Source organism: Geotrypetes seraphini, chromosome 2 (genome assembly GCF_902459505.1).
Source record: "Geotrypetes seraphini chromosome 2, aGeoSer1.1, whole genome shotgun sequence".
In the NCBI taxonomy this organism is placed as follows: domain Eukaryota; kingdom Metazoa; phylum Chordata; class Amphibia; order Gymnophiona; family Dermophiidae; genus Geotrypetes; species Geotrypetes seraphini.
In genome coordinates, this window is record NC_047085.1 from 326,559,190 (window position 1) to 326,577,510 (window position 18,321).

General features: G+C 46.5%; 1 protein-coding gene across 1 annotated transcript in view; it reads left to right on the forward strand.

The window, feature by feature from the left end:
• The first annotated feature begins 16,779 nt into the window (after positions 1-16,779).
• Positions 16,780-18,321, forward strand: part of TOP2B (DNA topoisomerase II beta) — a 639,919-nt gene continuing 638,377 nt past the window's right edge. Inside the window, 1 exon segment of the mRNA XM_033930173.1 lies at positions 16,780-17,497. Within this exon segment, the coding sequence (XP_033786064.1) occupies positions 17,369-17,497 (129 nt within the window). The 5' untranslated portion in view covers positions 16,780-17,368.

Sequence of the window (18,321 nt, forward strand, 5' to 3'; positions counted from 1 at the left end):
CACAAGAAAGCATTTGTAGCTCAACACGGTAATGCTCCTGTTCCGAGCTCTGACCTCTGAAACTCCCCGGTTCGACTCCCACCTTTGCTCATTTTAATAAGGTCCTAGTTTTTTCCTATTAGCTCTTATAACAGGGTCTACATGGTGGACTTTGCCATTTGTAAGGTGCACATTTCCCTTTCCAGGCAAACCTATTTTCAACTTACCATGGCTCGGACATCCTAAGCAGTGATGAGAGGAAACCTTTCCTCTGACAGCAAGATGACATTTGTGGATCGCCTGGTTAATGTGCTCTTCACCATTTCAGAAATGTATACTTTACCATGATAAAAACTAACAAAGTATGCCATGTTTAAAAGGAGAAATATAAGATGAGTTGAACTCAAATTCTTAGCATGGAAGGGGGAAAAGTTTATTTTTCTGCTACACAGCAAAGTTGTACAGTAATGTTATATTCAACTCCTATAAGAAGTGGAAAGCATCATCAAAGTGCACCTGGAAGGTAGATATGCCACAAGTAAAATACAGGCTGGGATTTGAACCCTCAAAGCCCAGAAGATTGGTAGAGAGTGCCTTTCCTCACTGAGCTACAGCAACTTTTGCTCCAATGTCTCTGGCTCCCTTGTCATATCATATCTTAGTGAAGTGCTAAGGGAAAAGGAGTTTAGCTATAATGTCATAGTAGGCTGAGACAAAAGAGTGGTAGCTCAATGGTTAAAAGCGCTGCTTTCACTAAGCCCCCAACCCATATTCCCAAGTGTGCTTGAATGCATGTGTGGTGAAGCTCCATTTTTCTCACACGCTAATCTTCATTCTAAGCACTGTACTAATACATATATGACTGTAAGTAATCTGTTCCGTTTAGGCGTCATACCGGAAAAGTGGTGTTTTTTTTGCCCTTACCGATCAGCGTCATTTGTGCTGCAATTCTTTAATACATAGTTGATATTTGTTTTCTACTTGAAAACCTTCCAAATCTTTAGGCATTCCTTTGCTTAAACTTATTTGAGTTCATCCTGATATGATAGCTAATGAGCATAGACAGCTCAGTCAAGTATGATATGAACGGGTGGTGAGAGGGACCTTAGTAGAAGCAGCTGTAGCTCTATGTGTTAGGCGCCAGCCTGTGCTCCTAACATCCAGAGGTTGTGAGTTCTACACCCAGCACATCTTTTAATTGTGGCATACTACTTTGAAGGTGCAGATTGATGAGGTCACAATGAGGTCAGTTTTGTGCAACTGAAGACCTCCATTTTGCAATGAGGGAAGCTTGAATGTTAAGGTGTGTATCTGTTTATTCTCTTTTTAAGTGCTGATAATGTGTGCTGTTTTTTCTTTGCTTTCAAAAGAGAGCCGATTGCAGTGCTGTTTGTTGAGAAAAAAAGGGGGGTTGTAAAAGCCATGTGTAAATTATATTATTGTTTGGGCAGAAATGTGGTTTGTTATCCATGCAATATAATGTGTTCCATTGTTATGGTGTCATTATATTTATTAGGACAGAGAAAAGATGAAAATTACCTAGTCAAACTCACTATTGGAATTATTGATGAAAAAACACAGCAGACGTCTGCCTCGCGTCTAACAAAGAGCCGCAATTACGATAGTTGAAACGGCATTGAAATCCAAGTTAGACCAGGGTTTCTTACGTCTACATAATACACGATATTTAGACGCAGTTGCTCGCTCAGGTAGCGCTCATCTAGCGTCCCCATTTGGCACGCCCATGGAACGCCCACGTCCAGAGATGGAGACAGGACTATGCTTTCTATAGACGTCAGTTCGTCAACTACGTCTTAGGGACGTCTATGTGTCGTTTATTTCCCAATTAACATTAATTAAGACCCTTAACTCCGTAATTATTCACTTACATCGGACGCCTAAAGCACGCCTAAAATAAACGCAGTAATAGAGAATTTACCCCTAAGTGGTTGATTATCTTCCTGTAATTTGGATGGTGGTTCAATACCTTTCATAGGCAAGTAGTAAACTTGAGTAAGTGGTGGTAATGTATCCTCTGAAATTCCTAAAATCTCCAACATATAACGTTTCAACATATCCCTAGGTGACACAGCAGCTATCCTAGGAAAATTAATCAGTCGAAGATTATTATTACGGGAAAAGTTCTCCAGAGTTTCCACTTTTCTGCGTAAATTTGTATTATCTTTTACTAATGCTTCACTAAGCTGTTTTGATATTTTTAGTTCTTGTTGTATATTCACAATAGAGTTCTTGGATTCATCTATTTCAACCTTCATATTCTTTATATCAGTTTCTTGAAGTATAATTTTACTTTCCAGCTGCAAAAGCTGGGGCTTTATAGACTTAGCCAGATCAGCAACAAGGTCCCAAATAGAATCCAGTGTTACCTCCCTGGGTTTTTCTATAGCATAGGAAACATTTATAGCTTGAATAGTCTCACCAGTTGTAAGCTGTTTCTGGCATTCCTTCTCCTGGACTAGGGTAGTCCCAGATGTTATCAAGTAGAAATTGTGAGCCCACCAAACCACCCCCAAACCCTATTAGAACATAAGAACATAAGCAGTGCCTCTGCCGGGTCAGACCACAGGTCCATCCTGCCCAGCAGTCCGCTCCCACGGCGGCCCAAACAGGTCAAGACCTGTCTAATCATCAGAAGGGGCTCCCTTGCCACCTTGGTTTCCCATTTAAGTCCTGCCTTCCTATCGAAGTCCTAGCCCTCCGGTCTTGCACATGCACGACCTGGTTGGTTTAATTCTCATTACCTGGTTAACTTCCTATACTTGTGTTACATCCCAGCTCCTCCCTCAGTATCCCACGATCCCTTTATCCCTCAGGAAACCATCCAATCCCTGTTTGAATCCTTGTACCGTACTCTGCCTGATCACTTCCTCCGGTAGCGCATTCCAAGTGTCCACGACCCTTTGGGTGAAAAAAAACTTCCTTGCATTTGTTTTGAACCTGACTCCCTTCAGTTTCTCAGAATGCCCCCTCGTATTTGCTGTCCCCTTCAGTCTGAAGAATCTGTCCCTATCCACCCTCTCTATGCCCCTCATGATCTTGAAGGTCTCTATCATATCTCCCCTGAGCCTCCTTTTCTCCAGAGAGAAGAGCCCCAGCCTATCCAGCCTCTCGGCGTATGAGCAGTGTTCCAGCCCTCTTACCATTTTCGTTGCTCTCCTTTGGACTCTCTCAAGTACCGCCATGTCCTTCTTGAGGTGCGGCAACCAATACTGGACGCAGTATTCTAGATGTGGACGCACCATCGCTCGATACAATGGCATGATGACTTCCCGTGTTCTGGTTACTATGCCCTTCTTTATGATTCCCAGCATCCTGTTGGCTTTTTTCGAGGCTGCTGCGCACTGTGCAGATGGCTTCAGTGATGCATCCACCAGCACACCCAAGTCTCTCTCGAGTCTGCTGTCTCCCAACAATACCCCCCCCCAATTTATAGCTGAACAGCGGGTTCTTTTTCCCTATATGCATGACCTTGCATTTGTCCACGTTGAAGCGCATTTGCCATTTGTTTGCCCAGTCTTCCAGCTTGTCCAGGTCCCTTTGCATGTCCTCACACTCCTCCCTGGTCCTAACTCTGCCGCACAGTTTGGTATCGTCTGCGAATTTTATAACCTCACATTTTGCCTCCTTTTCCAGGTCATTGATGAATATGTTAAAGAGTATGTCTACTGCCAAATTGGTGCCACCTGCAGCCATAAGGGTTACTGGGATGGTAGGTGGGTATAGTGGGTTTTGGAGATCTCACCATAACCTATAAAGGAGTTCTGGTGATATGTTTATCTGGTATCCTTTATGTAAAGTACATATCAGTGCCCCATGGCTCTGTTGCCCTGTCTCGGTGGCCAGCCCATTACAGGACTGGCCTCTCCCACGTCTAAATGGTCTTGTTCTGGGTGTTTGGGACTTGGACAAAATTTTGGTCAAAAATGTGGTATAAAGATAGATGTCCTGGTGGTCTGGGCGACCCAATGACCTGGATGTCCAGATAGAGGAATTTTTTTTAAATTATTTCTTGATGCATGGTGGTTTGCCTTTTGAAAATAGGCATTCTGACTTTGGACATCTAACGCCATACATCTAAATCGGACTTAAGAAGCATGTTTTGAAATTGCTCCTCATTGTCTTTAACCTCACAGAATGCTCTCACTTAGGACAGTCACATCTGAAACGCAGGCAATTAACTATGAATGAAACCTACTGCTGTGCAGATGTCTGCTTGAAAAGAACAAGCAGTTCTGATGTCTGCTAACAAATAAATATGTTCTGCTGACTATATGAAAAAAATGACTAGCTAGAACAAGGCTTAAAAATAGCACAAAACTCTTTTTGCTAATTGGGTTCATTTTTGGGACATTAGGACACGAGTTAAGTAAGAAAAATGGGTTTTTTTCTCCTTTTTTTACAGAGAGTTTTTAAAGATGTTCATTATTATGTTAATCTTATGCAGTGGCTTCCATTCTAGTTCTGGTACTAGACTGTGATGAAGATTTAATTATAAGTGTATGTGTCCTCTCTCTGTATATACTGTATACCACCAGGACTGTTTATCTCTCTGTCTCTCTCACTGTGTGTGTGTGTGCGTGTGCAGATAAAAATATGAGGATTATTACAGCTAGGAAAATGGGCAACACTGAAGGCTGGCTACAAATTTGTTGAGCATGTGCTGGATAAATTTTGAGACCATACAGTTGTGTACAGTTTGATTCATCATGTGTAAACAGTGGAAAAACTTCTATTGATAAGTTATCAATAAAACTGAATAAAATTTTCACTGACCAACAATGCTCACTGGTTAAGTAAACCTATAACTCCTCCTACTTTTCAACAATATATTTTTAAAATAATCCTGTATGCTTTTGGAATAAATTACCAGCAGGGTGTTGCAAAAAGCTACTCAGTTCTGCTCTTATTCAGACCTTCACCTTCAGCTATTTTTATATATCACTAAAATTCAACTCACAATATATCAGCATTAATTTTTCTGAAATATAATCACTAGCCTCAGTAGAAAATAAGATTTCTTGTTTAGTTAGATGCCATCGACCCATACGTAAGTCCTAGTCCTTCGATCTTCCCAAACATGTCCTTTTCCAATGATCTTTCTCTTCTGACCGTGTGACCAAAGTAAGACAGTTGTAACTTTCATCATTTGGACTTCAAGTGGCATAGTCGGTTTGATCTCTTCCAGAATCAATTTGTTAGTTCTTCTAGCAGTCCATGGCACGCATAAAATCCTTCACCACCACCAGAGTTCAAGAGTTTTGTTTCTATAGTGTACAGCTTTTGACAACTAAGAAAATGAGTGTGTGGACAAGTCTGATCTTCATTATTTCCTTGCCTTTGAATACTTTGTCAAGAGCCTTCATTGAAGAGCAACCCAGTGCTATTCTGCGGAGTATTTCTTCCCTGCTAGTTGCTTCTTTGTTTACGAAAGAGCCCAGGAGATTGAAATCCTTTACAACTTCTATTCTATTGCCTTCAAGCTCAAAATATTCATTATTTTCTGTGTTCATTATTTTTGTCTTATTTCTATTAAGTTCTAATCCCATGTTATGACTTTCGTCTTTGACTTTTCTCAATAGATGCAACATGTCTTCTTTGCTGCTAGTGATGAGCATTGTATCATCTGCATAGCGCCTGTTGTTTATATTGTGGCCACCAACTTTGAAATAAACGCATTTTTCGGTGTCAGGTCAAAAGCGCGCTGGACAAAGGTGCGAGCAGACAACTGAGCGCAGCGCGGAGGCGCGCGCCGAAGAAAAAGACTGTTTTTAGGGGCTACGATGGGGGGTGTGGGGGGAACCCCCCCACTTTACTTTATACAGATCGCGCCGCGTTGTGGGGGCATTGGGGGGTTGTAACCCCCCACATTTTACTGAAAACTTAACTTTTCCCCTGTTTTTAGGGAAAAAGTTACGTTTTCACTAAAATGTGGGGGGTTACAACCCCCCAAACCCCCCACAACGCCGCCGCGATCTGTATTAATTAAAGTGTGTGGGGGGGCTCCCCAACAAAACCCCCTGTCGCAGCCCCTAAAAACAGTCTTTTTCTTTGGCGCAGGCCTCCGTCTTGCGCTCAGTTGTCAGCGCGCACCTTTGTCTTCCGCGTTACTGTCTATGAACCCATTTTTCTTCCAAATTTGCCTTTTCTGAAGATGGCTTTGCCGTAAAAGTTGAACAGGTAAGGTGATGAGATGAATCCTTGCCTGAAGTCACGTTTTATTCCAAACCAGTGAGGGTTGCCATTCTGTTCTCACTGCAGCTTCTTGATTTTCATAGAGGCTCTTCATCAGCTGAGTTATATGTTTGGTTATTCCCATTTCTGCTAGAGTTTTCCATAGTTTATCATGATCCACACAGTTAAAAGCTTTGCTGCGGTCGATGAAGCAAAAGTATAGTAGGGGATTTTGGTATTTTTTGCTCTTCTATATCCATCTAACATTGGCAATGTCTCTTGTTCCTTGACCTTTTCTGAAACCAGCCTGAACTTTGGGTAATTTTTGCTCAACATATGACCGTAGCATTTGTTTTATTATTTTCAGCAATATTTTGTTTGCATATGGAATTAATGCAATTATTCTGTAGTTACAGTTCTTGCCGTCACCTTTCTTTGATATAGGTATGAACAGCGATCTCCAATCGGTTGGCCTTTTTTTTTTCCTTCCAAATCTGTTGACATAGTTGAGTGAGGGCTATGATAGCACCTTCTGAGCCTTTCATGAATTCAGTTTGAATACCATTGATACCAGGTGACTTGCTTTTCAATAAAGCTTTAAAGCACAGTTACTTACCGTAACAGGTGTTATCCAGGGACAGCAGGCAGATATTCTCACATGTGGGTGACGTCATCCACGGAGCCCCAGCGCGGACAGCTTTTCAAGCAAACTTGATTGAAGTTTCAAGTTTGCACACTGCACCACGCATGTGTGTGCCTTCCTGATCCACTAGAGGGCGCATACCCTCCTCATGGTCCTCAGTTCAGATAGCTAGCAAAGAAGCCAACCTCGGGGAGGCGGGCGGGTTGTGAGAATATCTGCCTGCTGTCCCTGGATAACACCTGTTACGGTAAGTAACTGTGCTTTATCCCAGGACAAGCAGGCAGCATATTCTCACATGTGGGTGACCTCCAAGCTAACCAAAAAGGGACGGAGGGAAGTTGGCAATACAAGAAAACAGATTACGCAAAACCGACTGGCCAAACCGGCCGTCGCTCCTGGACAGAGTATCCAGGCAGTAGTGGGAGGTGAAAGTATGAACCGAAGACCAAGTGGCAGCCTTGCAAATCTCCTCGATAGGTGTCGACCTGAGGAAAGCTACAGAAGCCGCCATCGCTCGGACTTCATGTCCCGTGACTCGACATTGCAGCGCGAGACCAGCCTGAGCGTAGCAAAAGGAAAAACAAGCAGCCAACCAGTTGGACAAGGTGCGCTTGGAAGCTGGGTGTCCCAACCAATTAGGGTCGAAGGACAAAAAGAATAGAGGAACCGTCCAAGGAGACTGAGTGCGTTGAAGAAAAAAAGCCAACGCCCTCTTACAGTCAATTGTGTGAAGCGCCACCTCGCTAGGAGGCGAGTGGGGCTTCGGAAAAAAGACCGGAAGAACAATGGAAAGATCAAAAGGAAAGTCCGAAACCACCCTGGACAAGAACAGGGGTTGAGTACGCAGGACCACCGTGTCATGATGAAATACAGGAAAAGACGGGTCTGCAACCCGAGCTTGCAGCTCACTGACTCTGCGAGCAGACGTGAGAGCAACCAGGAATACCACCTGCCAGGTGAAGTAATTCAAAAGAGCTTCATCAATGGAATCAAATGGAGGTATCACCAATTGAGCCAGGAACACACAAAGATCCCAAACCACCGGAGGGGCTTTGAGCGGAGGATGTACAATGAAGAGATCCCTCATAAAACGGGAAACCGTCGGGTGGACGGAGAGCAGCGTCCCATTCAGCGGCCGATGAAAGGCAGCAAAAGCACAGAGGTGGACTCGAATAGATGTAGATTTGAGACCAGACCGAGACAAGTGCAACAGAAAATCCAGCACCGAAGGCAAGGAGGCAGAGAGCGAATCCATGCGGTGCTCAGCACACCACTCAGCAAATCAGGACCATATCTGGGAAAAGCATTGCCGAGTGGAGATCTTTCGAGAGGCCTCGAGAACACCCCCACCGACTGAGAGAAACAGAAGGAGGGAGGCACGTTGCGAGGAATCAAGCTGATAAGTGCAGAGACTGCAAATTGGAATGCAACAGAAACCGAATCACTGAGACAGCAGAGACAGGAACATAGGTAGAAGCTGAGTCTCCCTGACACGCTGGAGGAGCAGGGAGAACCATGGCCGCCAGGGCCACAGAGGAGCCATCAAGATCCTGGTGGCGCAGACCGACAGGAGGTGTATCAAAGACCCGAGAATCATAGTAAAGGGAGGGAACGCATAGAGGAACCTGCCCATTCCATCGAGAAGGAAAGCATCCACCTCGATGCGAACTCAGGAGAACATCCTCGAGCAATATCGAGGCAACCAATGAGTGAGGGGCGAAGCGAACAGAACTACCTGTTGGGTTCCCCACCGAACAACCACATGCCGCAGAGTCTGAGAATGGAGCAACCATTCATGCGGCCGAAAAGGGCGACTCAACGTGTCCAACAGACAATGCTGCACGCCCCGGAAAAACACCGCCCGAAGAAAGAAGCAGTGGTGTAACGTCCCCTGCCCATGACGAAGGGCTTCCCTGCAAAGTAACAGGGAACCTGTACACCCTGGCTTGGTCACAGAAACATCGCCACCGAGATGTCGGGACGCACCAGGACCCCGCAATCTTGCAACCAATAACGAAAATCCACCACGGCATTGTAAATGGCCCGGAGCTCCAGCAGATTGATGCGGCTGCGACAGTCTGCACCCGACCAAGGACCCTGAGTCCGAAGGCCGTCGAGGTGCACCTCGAAGCCAATGCCGAGGAGTCCATCGGCAGAACCTTCTGATGCGGGGATACGAAGAGGTGGCCCACCAACGAAACAAGCGTGTCCAGGAGGGAGGCACCACAATGTGCTGGGAAGCGGGATCCCGATCCTGCCATCACTGAGATGCTCGGGTCCAGCGGGGAACACGAAGATGAAACCAGGCGAACAGCGGGACATCCACCGTGGAGACCCCTGATCCAAAAAGGATCAGCATCAGCTCAGCCGAGGCCGAAGACCGCTGAGACACCAGCTGACTCAAGCGCCGACAGGCAGCCTGCCGAGGCAGAGGCAGAAAAGACCGGAGGCGGACAGAGGACAGAGGGGCCACCTTCCGGCATAAACAAACAAGGGCCTCCCCCTGAGGCCGAGACAAGAAAGAGCGCAGACAAACTGGGTCCAGGTCCGCCCCGACGGACTCCCTAGACTGGGGCGGCAGAGTCTGACCCACTCCCGTACTAGAAACTAGTGCAGGTCACGAAGGGCCAGGACCAGACGCAGATGGGAGGATGGAAATGCCCAACCGACAGAAGAGAGGCAATACTCCCGGTGCGTAGACACGGAGACACCCCTCCCGAAGGGAGGGGAGGAATCCCCAGAAGGGGAGCAGCCCAGAGGCTATGCGAGAATAGTCAAAAAGACGGCCAGGAGTCGCCGAAGCCGGCGGCTGAACCCTAACCCGGCGCTGCTGCAGCTATTTCGGTTGCTGCGAATGAGGCCGAGATAACACAAGAAAGGTATCCAGAGGGCCCCTCCGGAGAAGGCGTCCAAACCACCCAGGCAGACGGGATTTAGCTGAAGGCGTCCCGATAGGCGAAGGACCGGTCGCGGTCTGAGAGACAGTTAGTGGCCACCGCAAGAGAGGCCTCAAGAAGCGCAGAACTCACGCAAGTAAAAGCGGCGAGACGACCCTGGAGGTTCGGATCCTCAGCCACACTCTGCGCCAAGCGAGATGACGCATGGCGGGAGCAATAGAGCCGGAGCAGGGAGGGAGTCTCCTCCAGGAAACCAAACTCCGCACTACAAGATTCCGTCACGGCTGCCCGGAATGAACCGAAGAGAAAGCGGGGAAGCCTCTCGAACAGGAGCTGGAGACGCCGAGGCGCAAACCCGCAGTCGACGCCGAGGCCCAAAACCTCAGCCGCTGCCGAGGTAAAACGGCCCAAGTGAAGTCAAGTCACAAAGCTTCCGTCGACGGCACGAAGCCTCGGCAACGACGAGGCACCGAGCTCCCGCCGACGATGAGGCCCCCAGCCTCAGTCGACGTCGAGGCACAAGCCTCAGGCGACGTCAAAGCACCAGCGTCAAGTGACGCGGAGCACACGGCCGCAGCCGACGTTGAAGGTACAAAGCATCCGCCGAGACACACAGCCTCAGTCGACATCGAGACCCCCAGCCCCAGTCGACATTGAGGCAGAAAATCAAAGCACAAAGCCTTAGACGACGTCGAGGCACCCAGCCGCATACTCCGTCGAGGCACAAGGCCTCAGGCGGTGGTGAGGCACCAAGCCGCAGTCGACGTCGAGGCACAAAGCCTCAGTCGAGGCACCAAGCCCCAGTCGACGTCGAGGCACCAAGCCCCCAGTCGACGTCGGGGCACGAAACCTCCGTCGACGTCGAGGTACGAAGCCTCCGTCGAGGCACGAAGCCTCAGTCGACGTCGAGGCACGAAACCTCCGTCGACGTCGAGGCACGAAGCCTCCGTCGACGTCGAGGCACGAAGTCTCCGTCGACGCCGAGGCACAAAGCCCCCGTCGACGTCGAGGCACAAAGCCCCCGTCGACTTCGAGGCACGAAGCCTCCGTCGAGGTCGAGGCACGAAGCGTCCGTCGAGGCACGAAGCCTCCGTCGAGGCACGAAGCCTCCGTCGAGGCAGGAAGCCTCCGTCGAGGCAGGAAGCCTCCGTCGAGGCACGAAGCCTCAGTCGACGTCGAGGCAGGAAGTCTCAGTCGACGCCGAGGCAGGACGCCTCAGTCGACGCCGAGGCACGAAGCCTCATTCGACGTCGAGGTACGAAGCTCCAGTCGACGTCGAGGCACGAAGCTCCAATCGACGTCGAGGCACATCGAGGGTCAGAAGTCGGCACCGTACCAATGAAACTGGTAATAAAGGTGCAGCAGTGCACTCCATAAGGGCAACCTCGATATGAGTATTCCCATGAAAGGAGGCACGCTTTGAAGGTCTCGTAGAGGCGGGCACGACTGCACTCGATGCCTGGAATGCCTGAGACTCAGCCGATGGCATTACCGAGGTAACGCAGCTAGAAGACAAAAAGAAAGAAAGAAGACTTACCAGGGATCGAAGCTACTCAGTCCGATTCCAACGACGGAAAAGGGGTCCCGGCCATCCTGCTCACACGAGGTGAGCCCAGAGAGAGGCCAGGGAAGAAGAAAATACAGCTGCAGCCAAATGAGGCCTAGCCGCATGGCTGAGGCCCAAGAAGGGCCTGCCGGGTAGAAACACAATAAAAAGTCCTTTTTTTTTTTTTTTTTTTGAAAACAAAGAAATACACGATCAAGCAACAAACGCACAGCGACTCCCTAACAAAAGAAAGAAGCCGCGGTGCTAGAAAGGCACTTAGAAGAACGGAGAGAAGAGAGACAGGGCTTTCTGGCTCCGCGGAAAACTAAGAACTGAGGACCATGAGGAGGGTATGCGCCCTCTAGTGGATCAGGAAGGCACACACATGCGTGGTGCAGTGTGCAAACTTGAAACTTCAATCAAGTTTGCTTGAAAAGCTGTCCGCGCTGGGGCTCCGTGGATGACGTCACCCACATGTGAGAATATGCTGCCTGCTTGTCCTGGGATAATTGCTGTTATGACTTATTCTTTTAAAATATCTAGTTCTTCTTGGCCATCAGTTTCTTGTTCAATTTGCCCAATGTTATCCTCATTGCCTTTTTTTAATATAGATTTTCCATATATTCTTTTGATCTCTTTTTAATGCTTTCTGGATCATTCAATATTATTCCATTGGCGTCTTTAAGCATTCCCAATCGAGGCTGGAATTTCTGCCATAATCTCTTTATATCCTAATATGCTAATCTGTTTTTTCTGTTTCCATTTTATGATTCAAATTTCTGACAAATATCCTTTAGATATCGTTCTTTGTCTTGCCGAACTTAACATTGAAATACTCAGTTCATTTGTAATTATTTTTTTCTGTATTACTGGAAAGTTTTGCTTGTCTTCTTTGTTCTACTTTTCTGGGTTCTACTGAGATCCAGGACAATTTCTTGGCTTTCTTTCTCTTTTGGAGTGGGATTGGTTGTTTTTTTAGCTTCATCACTAATTATGGTTTTGATGTCACTCCATAACTCTTCAGGCTCTCTTTCTCCTGTATCAAGATAGGCAAATCTGTTGTCTAGTTTTATCCCATGATCTGATGGAATATTTTCACTGTCATATTTTGTGAGGTATCTCATGATCTTCTTATGAAATTTACTTTGATCCTGCATGTCAAAAGCTCATGTTTGCTTGCACAATCAGTTCCTGGTTTAGTCCTTGCAGTCAAAACTGCAGATTTCCATCTCTGTTCTATGCAGATGTAGTCAATTTAATTTCGATACATGTCATATGGAGAGGTCCATGTGCTTTCCAACTACTGCATGTTCAGGTGTACTTGCTACTTTTGCATTCAAATCACCCATAATGATCAGTAGATCTTGTTTCAGCATTTGATCCATTTCATTTTGAAGTTTTTAATAGAACAACTCTATATCCTCATTTTCCGTGTCTGTCGTTGGAGCATATACTTGGATTAAGGTGACATTGATTGGCTTTCCCTTTAGATGGTTTGACATGACTCTATCACTGAAAACATTATACTTTAGTACCGTCTTTGAAAGATTATTGTTGAAGATGAATGCCACACCATTTTTCCTGTGTGTTTCATGACCAGAGTAGCAGATTCAATGCTCATTTGATTGAAAATGGCCCTGTCCTGTACATTTGAGTTCACTGACAACTATCAAATAAATTTTGGATTTTTCCATTTGATCTTTAACAATTTCCAATTTTCCTTGGTTCATGCTTCGTACACTCCATGTTCCTATCTTAAGAATATTTTTACAGCTTTTGATCTCCCTTTTCTGTCCAGCACCATCAGCATCAGGATGTCCTGGCAGCTTTAATCCATCAAGGTTCACAAATATTGGGCGTACTCTGGGTTACGATCAGCACTTCCCTAGTTGCACTGTGAGTGCCTTCTGACCTAGGAGGACCATCTTCCAGCACTATACGTTGATTCTTTATGTCTCATTATCATCATCAAGTTTTCTTGGCACAATACAGAAGTAGATTGCTGGACCTTTCTTCTGTGCAGTATAAATTCAATATGGTTGCCATTATTGCATCAAACGCAATCCTCTGCCTCTAACACTGCCCATTTGCTGCAGCCCAGATGGGTGGTATATCATTAGTCTGGCCTGTCCACCTTGGGAGACCCTGCTGGTAGTGAAACTACCAATGGCATAGCTTTCAGCTTCTGAGATGCGTGCAAACCCCAGTGGCATGACAATCCCATGTACCATGACTGGAGTCTTGCTTACTAGTGACTGAACATTTGTTTAAGTAGAAAAATATCATCACTTAAGATAATAACTGAACCACAGTTAGAATGTCAAACAACAGGTTACCCAGCTGTTATCTTCTTTCTGAGTGCTTCCAGATTACTGCCTAATCCTAGGAGCTAGAACTGGTAAGGAAGAGTGGACAAGTCTACCACCAATCAATTCAAAATAGTTCTCTTTATTTGGTCTGAACACTTTTATTTTGGTTTCAGTTGTCCTACAAACTATTATGAAGTACATGGTACCACTTTTTTACATTAATGAAAATATTAACTTGTTTCAATATTATAATAAATAGTTATATACACTTTCACTAGAAGTTATTTTCATGTTCAGTGTTCATTGTATATAATTTAAAGTACATGGCCTGGCTTCCGCAACCGAGGGCGTTATTTGGATTTTATAATATAGCCTCGCCCAAACCCAGGGGAATGTCAGCATTTATCTCCAGAGCCCTTTTGACGGGAAAAAAAGCCATCCTCACCAACTGGCTCTCCCATGATCCCCCGTCATATGCACAATGGAGATCCCTAATGATAGTGCACGCAACACTGGAGAGACGCATGGTGGGAGACTTGACTCTTGGCCAGGGTCGCAAATTTTGTCAGGTGTGGGAGCACTTCTGGCAGGACCTCACACCTCGTGCTTGCAGTAGACTTTTGAATCTTTAAGATTTTATTCCCACTCTCAGCTGTTGGACTGGCCATGGATTCTTGGGGAGGGGAGGGGAAGGGGGGGATGGGAGGGGAACTGATTATATTGTTGAAAATGTTATTTCCTGAATGGTACTACTGTTTGTATTTGCTTCTTACTGCTGGAATAATAAAAATAATTTAAACATAAAGTACATGGCCTGGAAAATCTGGCAACCCTACCCCGGAGGGAGTGGAAAATTAAAAAGGATCTGCAAAAGTTATAAGAATGATCTAATGTCTGGCAACTACAATTCAAGGCGAAGAAATGCAGAGTGATGCATTTTGGGGGTAGAAATTCGAGGGAACCATATGGGAGGTGAGAGGCTGACAAGCACTGATGGAGAGAGGAACTTTGGGGGTCATTGTGTCCGAGGATCTAAAAGAATCTAAACAGTGTGATAAGGTGGTGGCTGTAGCCAGAAGGATGCTAGGTTGTATAGAAAGAGAAGAAGAAGAAGAAGAAGAAGAAGAAGGGAGGTGTTGATACCTCTATATAGGTCATTGGTGAGGCCGCATTTGGAGTATTGTGTTCAGTTTTGGCGGCCATATCTGGTGAAGGATATAAAAAGACTTGAAGCAGTCCAGAGGAAGGCGACAAAATGGTAAGGGGTTTGAACCAAAAGAAGTATGAGAAGAAACTGGAAGACCTAAATATGTATACTGCGGGGGAGATATGATACAGATGTTTAAATACTTGAAAGGTATTAACATAGAACCAAATATTTTCCAGAGAAGAGAAAATGGTAAAACTAGAGGGCATATTTTGAGGTTGCAGGGAGGAAGACTCGAGCAATGATAGGAAATTCTTCTTCACGGAGAAGGTGGTAAATGCCTGAAATGCCTTTCTGAGGGAAGTGGTGGAGAGAAATGGTGATGGAATTCAAAAGAGTGTGGGATAAATATATAGGATCTCTAATTAGAAAATGAAGGATGCAAATTAAAGAACTAAGGCAGGTACTGGCAAACTTGCACAGTCTGTGTCCCATATATGATAATTTGGTGTAGGATAGGCAGGGGAGGGCATCAATGGGATCTCCAATAGGAACATGAGTATGTTACTGGCCAGACTTTAGATATCCTGCAAACAGGATGGTTGGATAGGCTAGAGCAGTGGTCTCAAACTCACGGCCCGGGGATAACATGCGGCCTGCCAGGTACTATTTTGTGGCCCGCGGCCTCTACTGCTCGCTCTTTGCAGTGTCCTCTGGCTTCCCACTCTTACCTTCAGATAATTACCGCGGCCTGCAGAGAGGATTGCCGGTGCTGCAGCGATCCTTGCAGGCTGCCGTGGTCCTCGGCAGCATGTTCCCTCTGCCGCAATCCTGCCCCTGACGTCAGAGGAGGGGCGGGACTGCGGCAGAGGGAACGTGTTGCGGAGGCCGATGGCAGCCTGCAAGGAACATTACAGCACCGGCGATCCTCTCTGCAGGCTGCGTTAATTAGCTGAAACTAAGACTGGGAGGCCAGAGGGCAAGCTGGAGGATGCTACAAAGAAGTGGGGAACATGTAGGCCTTCAGGGGAGGGGGGAAGATTTATAAACTATAAGGAGTTTTACCTCATGCAAAATTGTCATTTCTTTAATAAGACATTAACTATTTTTTCTGCGGCCCTCCAAATACCTACAAATCCAAAATGTGGCCCTGCAAAGGGTTTGAGCTTGAGACCACTGGGCTAGAGTGAGCTTGGATGGCAACTTCAGCATTTGGAACCTAGGACAATACCAGGTGGACCTTACAGTCTATGACCCAGAAATATCAATGAAGAGACAAGTTAATTTAATCATGTATTTTTAATGAGTATAACTAATGGGCAGACTGGATGGACCGTTCAGGTCTTTAGCTGCCGTCATTTACTATATTACTATGTAACAAACAACTATTTAAAGGGAAGTTCACAAAAATGTTTCGTCCTAATCCTGTCTGCTATTAAACTCTACAGAAAAGGGAGTCTCTAGTATGAAAACTAATAACGTAACTGACATTCAAAAACACTGACTGCAGATCTTCCTGATATCATCCTTCAAGATAATCCGGAGCTCAAGAAGGGATTTTCATGTAGTTTGCTGAAGACCCAGTTACATTAGGTGGATTTCCTCCGCATGAATGCACGGAGATGAACTCTTCTACATGAAATAAAGCATTGGCGTTTGAACTAGAGTGCGGGATAATCGCAAGCCCCTCGAAGCTGAAGGTGCAGGCAATACTTTTGGCATTTCTGTGCAGGGTTTTTTTTTTTTTTTTTTTTTGCAACTCTGCTCCACAGATGTAAAACATTCTTCCAGTTCTGCACCACACTACCACCGGACACAACTTCCCAACATTACTAACAGCGAATACTAATAGCAGGACCGAAAAAAATAAATAACACAAACCGAAATCTTCCCCGTTACCATACGCCTTGACGTCACGATAACACGTTTCCTATTTCTCGATTGGCAGAGCTAGAGGCGCGGACCCTCCCCCGGCGCAGCGGCATTGGCTGAGGCGCGCAGGGCCGGCAGCGGAGTGATGCCGGACGGGAGGCCGTGCTGTGCATTGTCTGTAGCGTTCGTTTAGGGTGGGGGGAGGGGAGGAAACAGCACTGGCGGCGGCTTCCATTTTAAAGCGCCGCGTTCCGGCTTTGCCCGTTTTGGTGTTTTTTTTTTTAAATTTTACTTTTTTAAATTTATGTTTTGTAATTTGTCACCTCATACCTTCACTTTTAGCTTGCGGTGGCGTGCGCCTCTCTCTCCCCTTCTATATATGTATATAGTTATCTACTAAGTGTATTTTATATTTCTCTCAGTTGCTCGCGTTCCTCTGCGCTCGCTGGTCGAGGGGGTGTCTGGGCCGGAGCCGCCGCGGCTCGAGTTTGAGAGCGGCCGGCGGAGATACGGGCCGTCCTCGGGACGCGGCTGCCGGCGGCCCAGGGCTCGGGCTGTGTGGGGCGGGTGAGCGCGGGCTCCTGCGGCCGCCAGGCTCTGGCCTTTTGTTGCGGAGGGTTTTCTCAAGAGCGAAGTGCGGAGGACGCGGCCACTCTTCTCTTCTCTGTTCATAGCGTGTATATATCTATGTAGGGGTGGGTGGGGGGAGAGACGGGGTTTTTAAAAAATTATTTTAGCGAGCGGTATCTGAATTTTAATAATATTTTTAAAGAAGTAACTTATATGCGCGAGCCTCCTTCGGGCAGAAAAATGGCTAAAACCGGTGCTGGTGGTGGTGGTGGCGGCGGCGGCGGCGGTGGTGGTGGTGACGGTGGTGCTGCAGGAGGCGGCGGCGGAGCTCTGACTTGGGTGGTAAGTTACAGTGTTTGTCTCCAGCTTCGTATGGAGGGGAAAGGGATCCCGGTAATGCTCTTTGTGTGTTACCCCTGGTGATGTGAAGGAAGCTTGCTGCTGGAGCGTCTGTGGGAAGGTCAGGGGTAGGGTGACCCTTCATTCAGGGTAAAACCAAAATTATTCCCCTTCTCTCTCCCTCCCCCCCTTGTCTAGCCGTGGGATAAATTGGATCTGACGCGTTTCTCTCTGAGTTAGATCGAGAGTCGTCTTCCCCCCCCCCCCCCCGGGTCAACTCTGCGGATGATAGGGAATCCTGGTGATTTGAACGGGGTCCCTTGATATTTACATTTTGAGGGCTCCTGTGAATTTGAAAGTGTTTGGAGTTTTAAGGATGACCAGATCTATTCGACCTTTGACCCGTTTGGTGCATGAGAATCTCGCTGGAGTAGAAGTTTAACCCTCAAAACATCCAAAGACATGAATTGCGAGATGCCTTGTGGCCCTTTCACATTTTCTGTGCCAGTGGAAGGATAGCTTAATGGTTAGAGCAGCGGGCTGGGAATTGGGGGAGCTGAGCTCAAATCTCCACTCCCTCCAGGTTCCTCCTTATCTTTTGCAACTCTCTGTGGCCTTTAAGTACAAATCTAGCTTGCAAATTCTCTGGAGATATGAAAATACTGTACTAATGTATCTCACTTTGAGTTATTACTTAAAAGGCATGAGCTAATTTTTTTCAGCTTCCATACTTTGGACGTTGCTGTATAAAAGTTCGTATAAAAGAACTTGCTATATGGGTACAGTGGAGGGGATGATATCAGCTACATTGGAATAGCTTTTGTAAC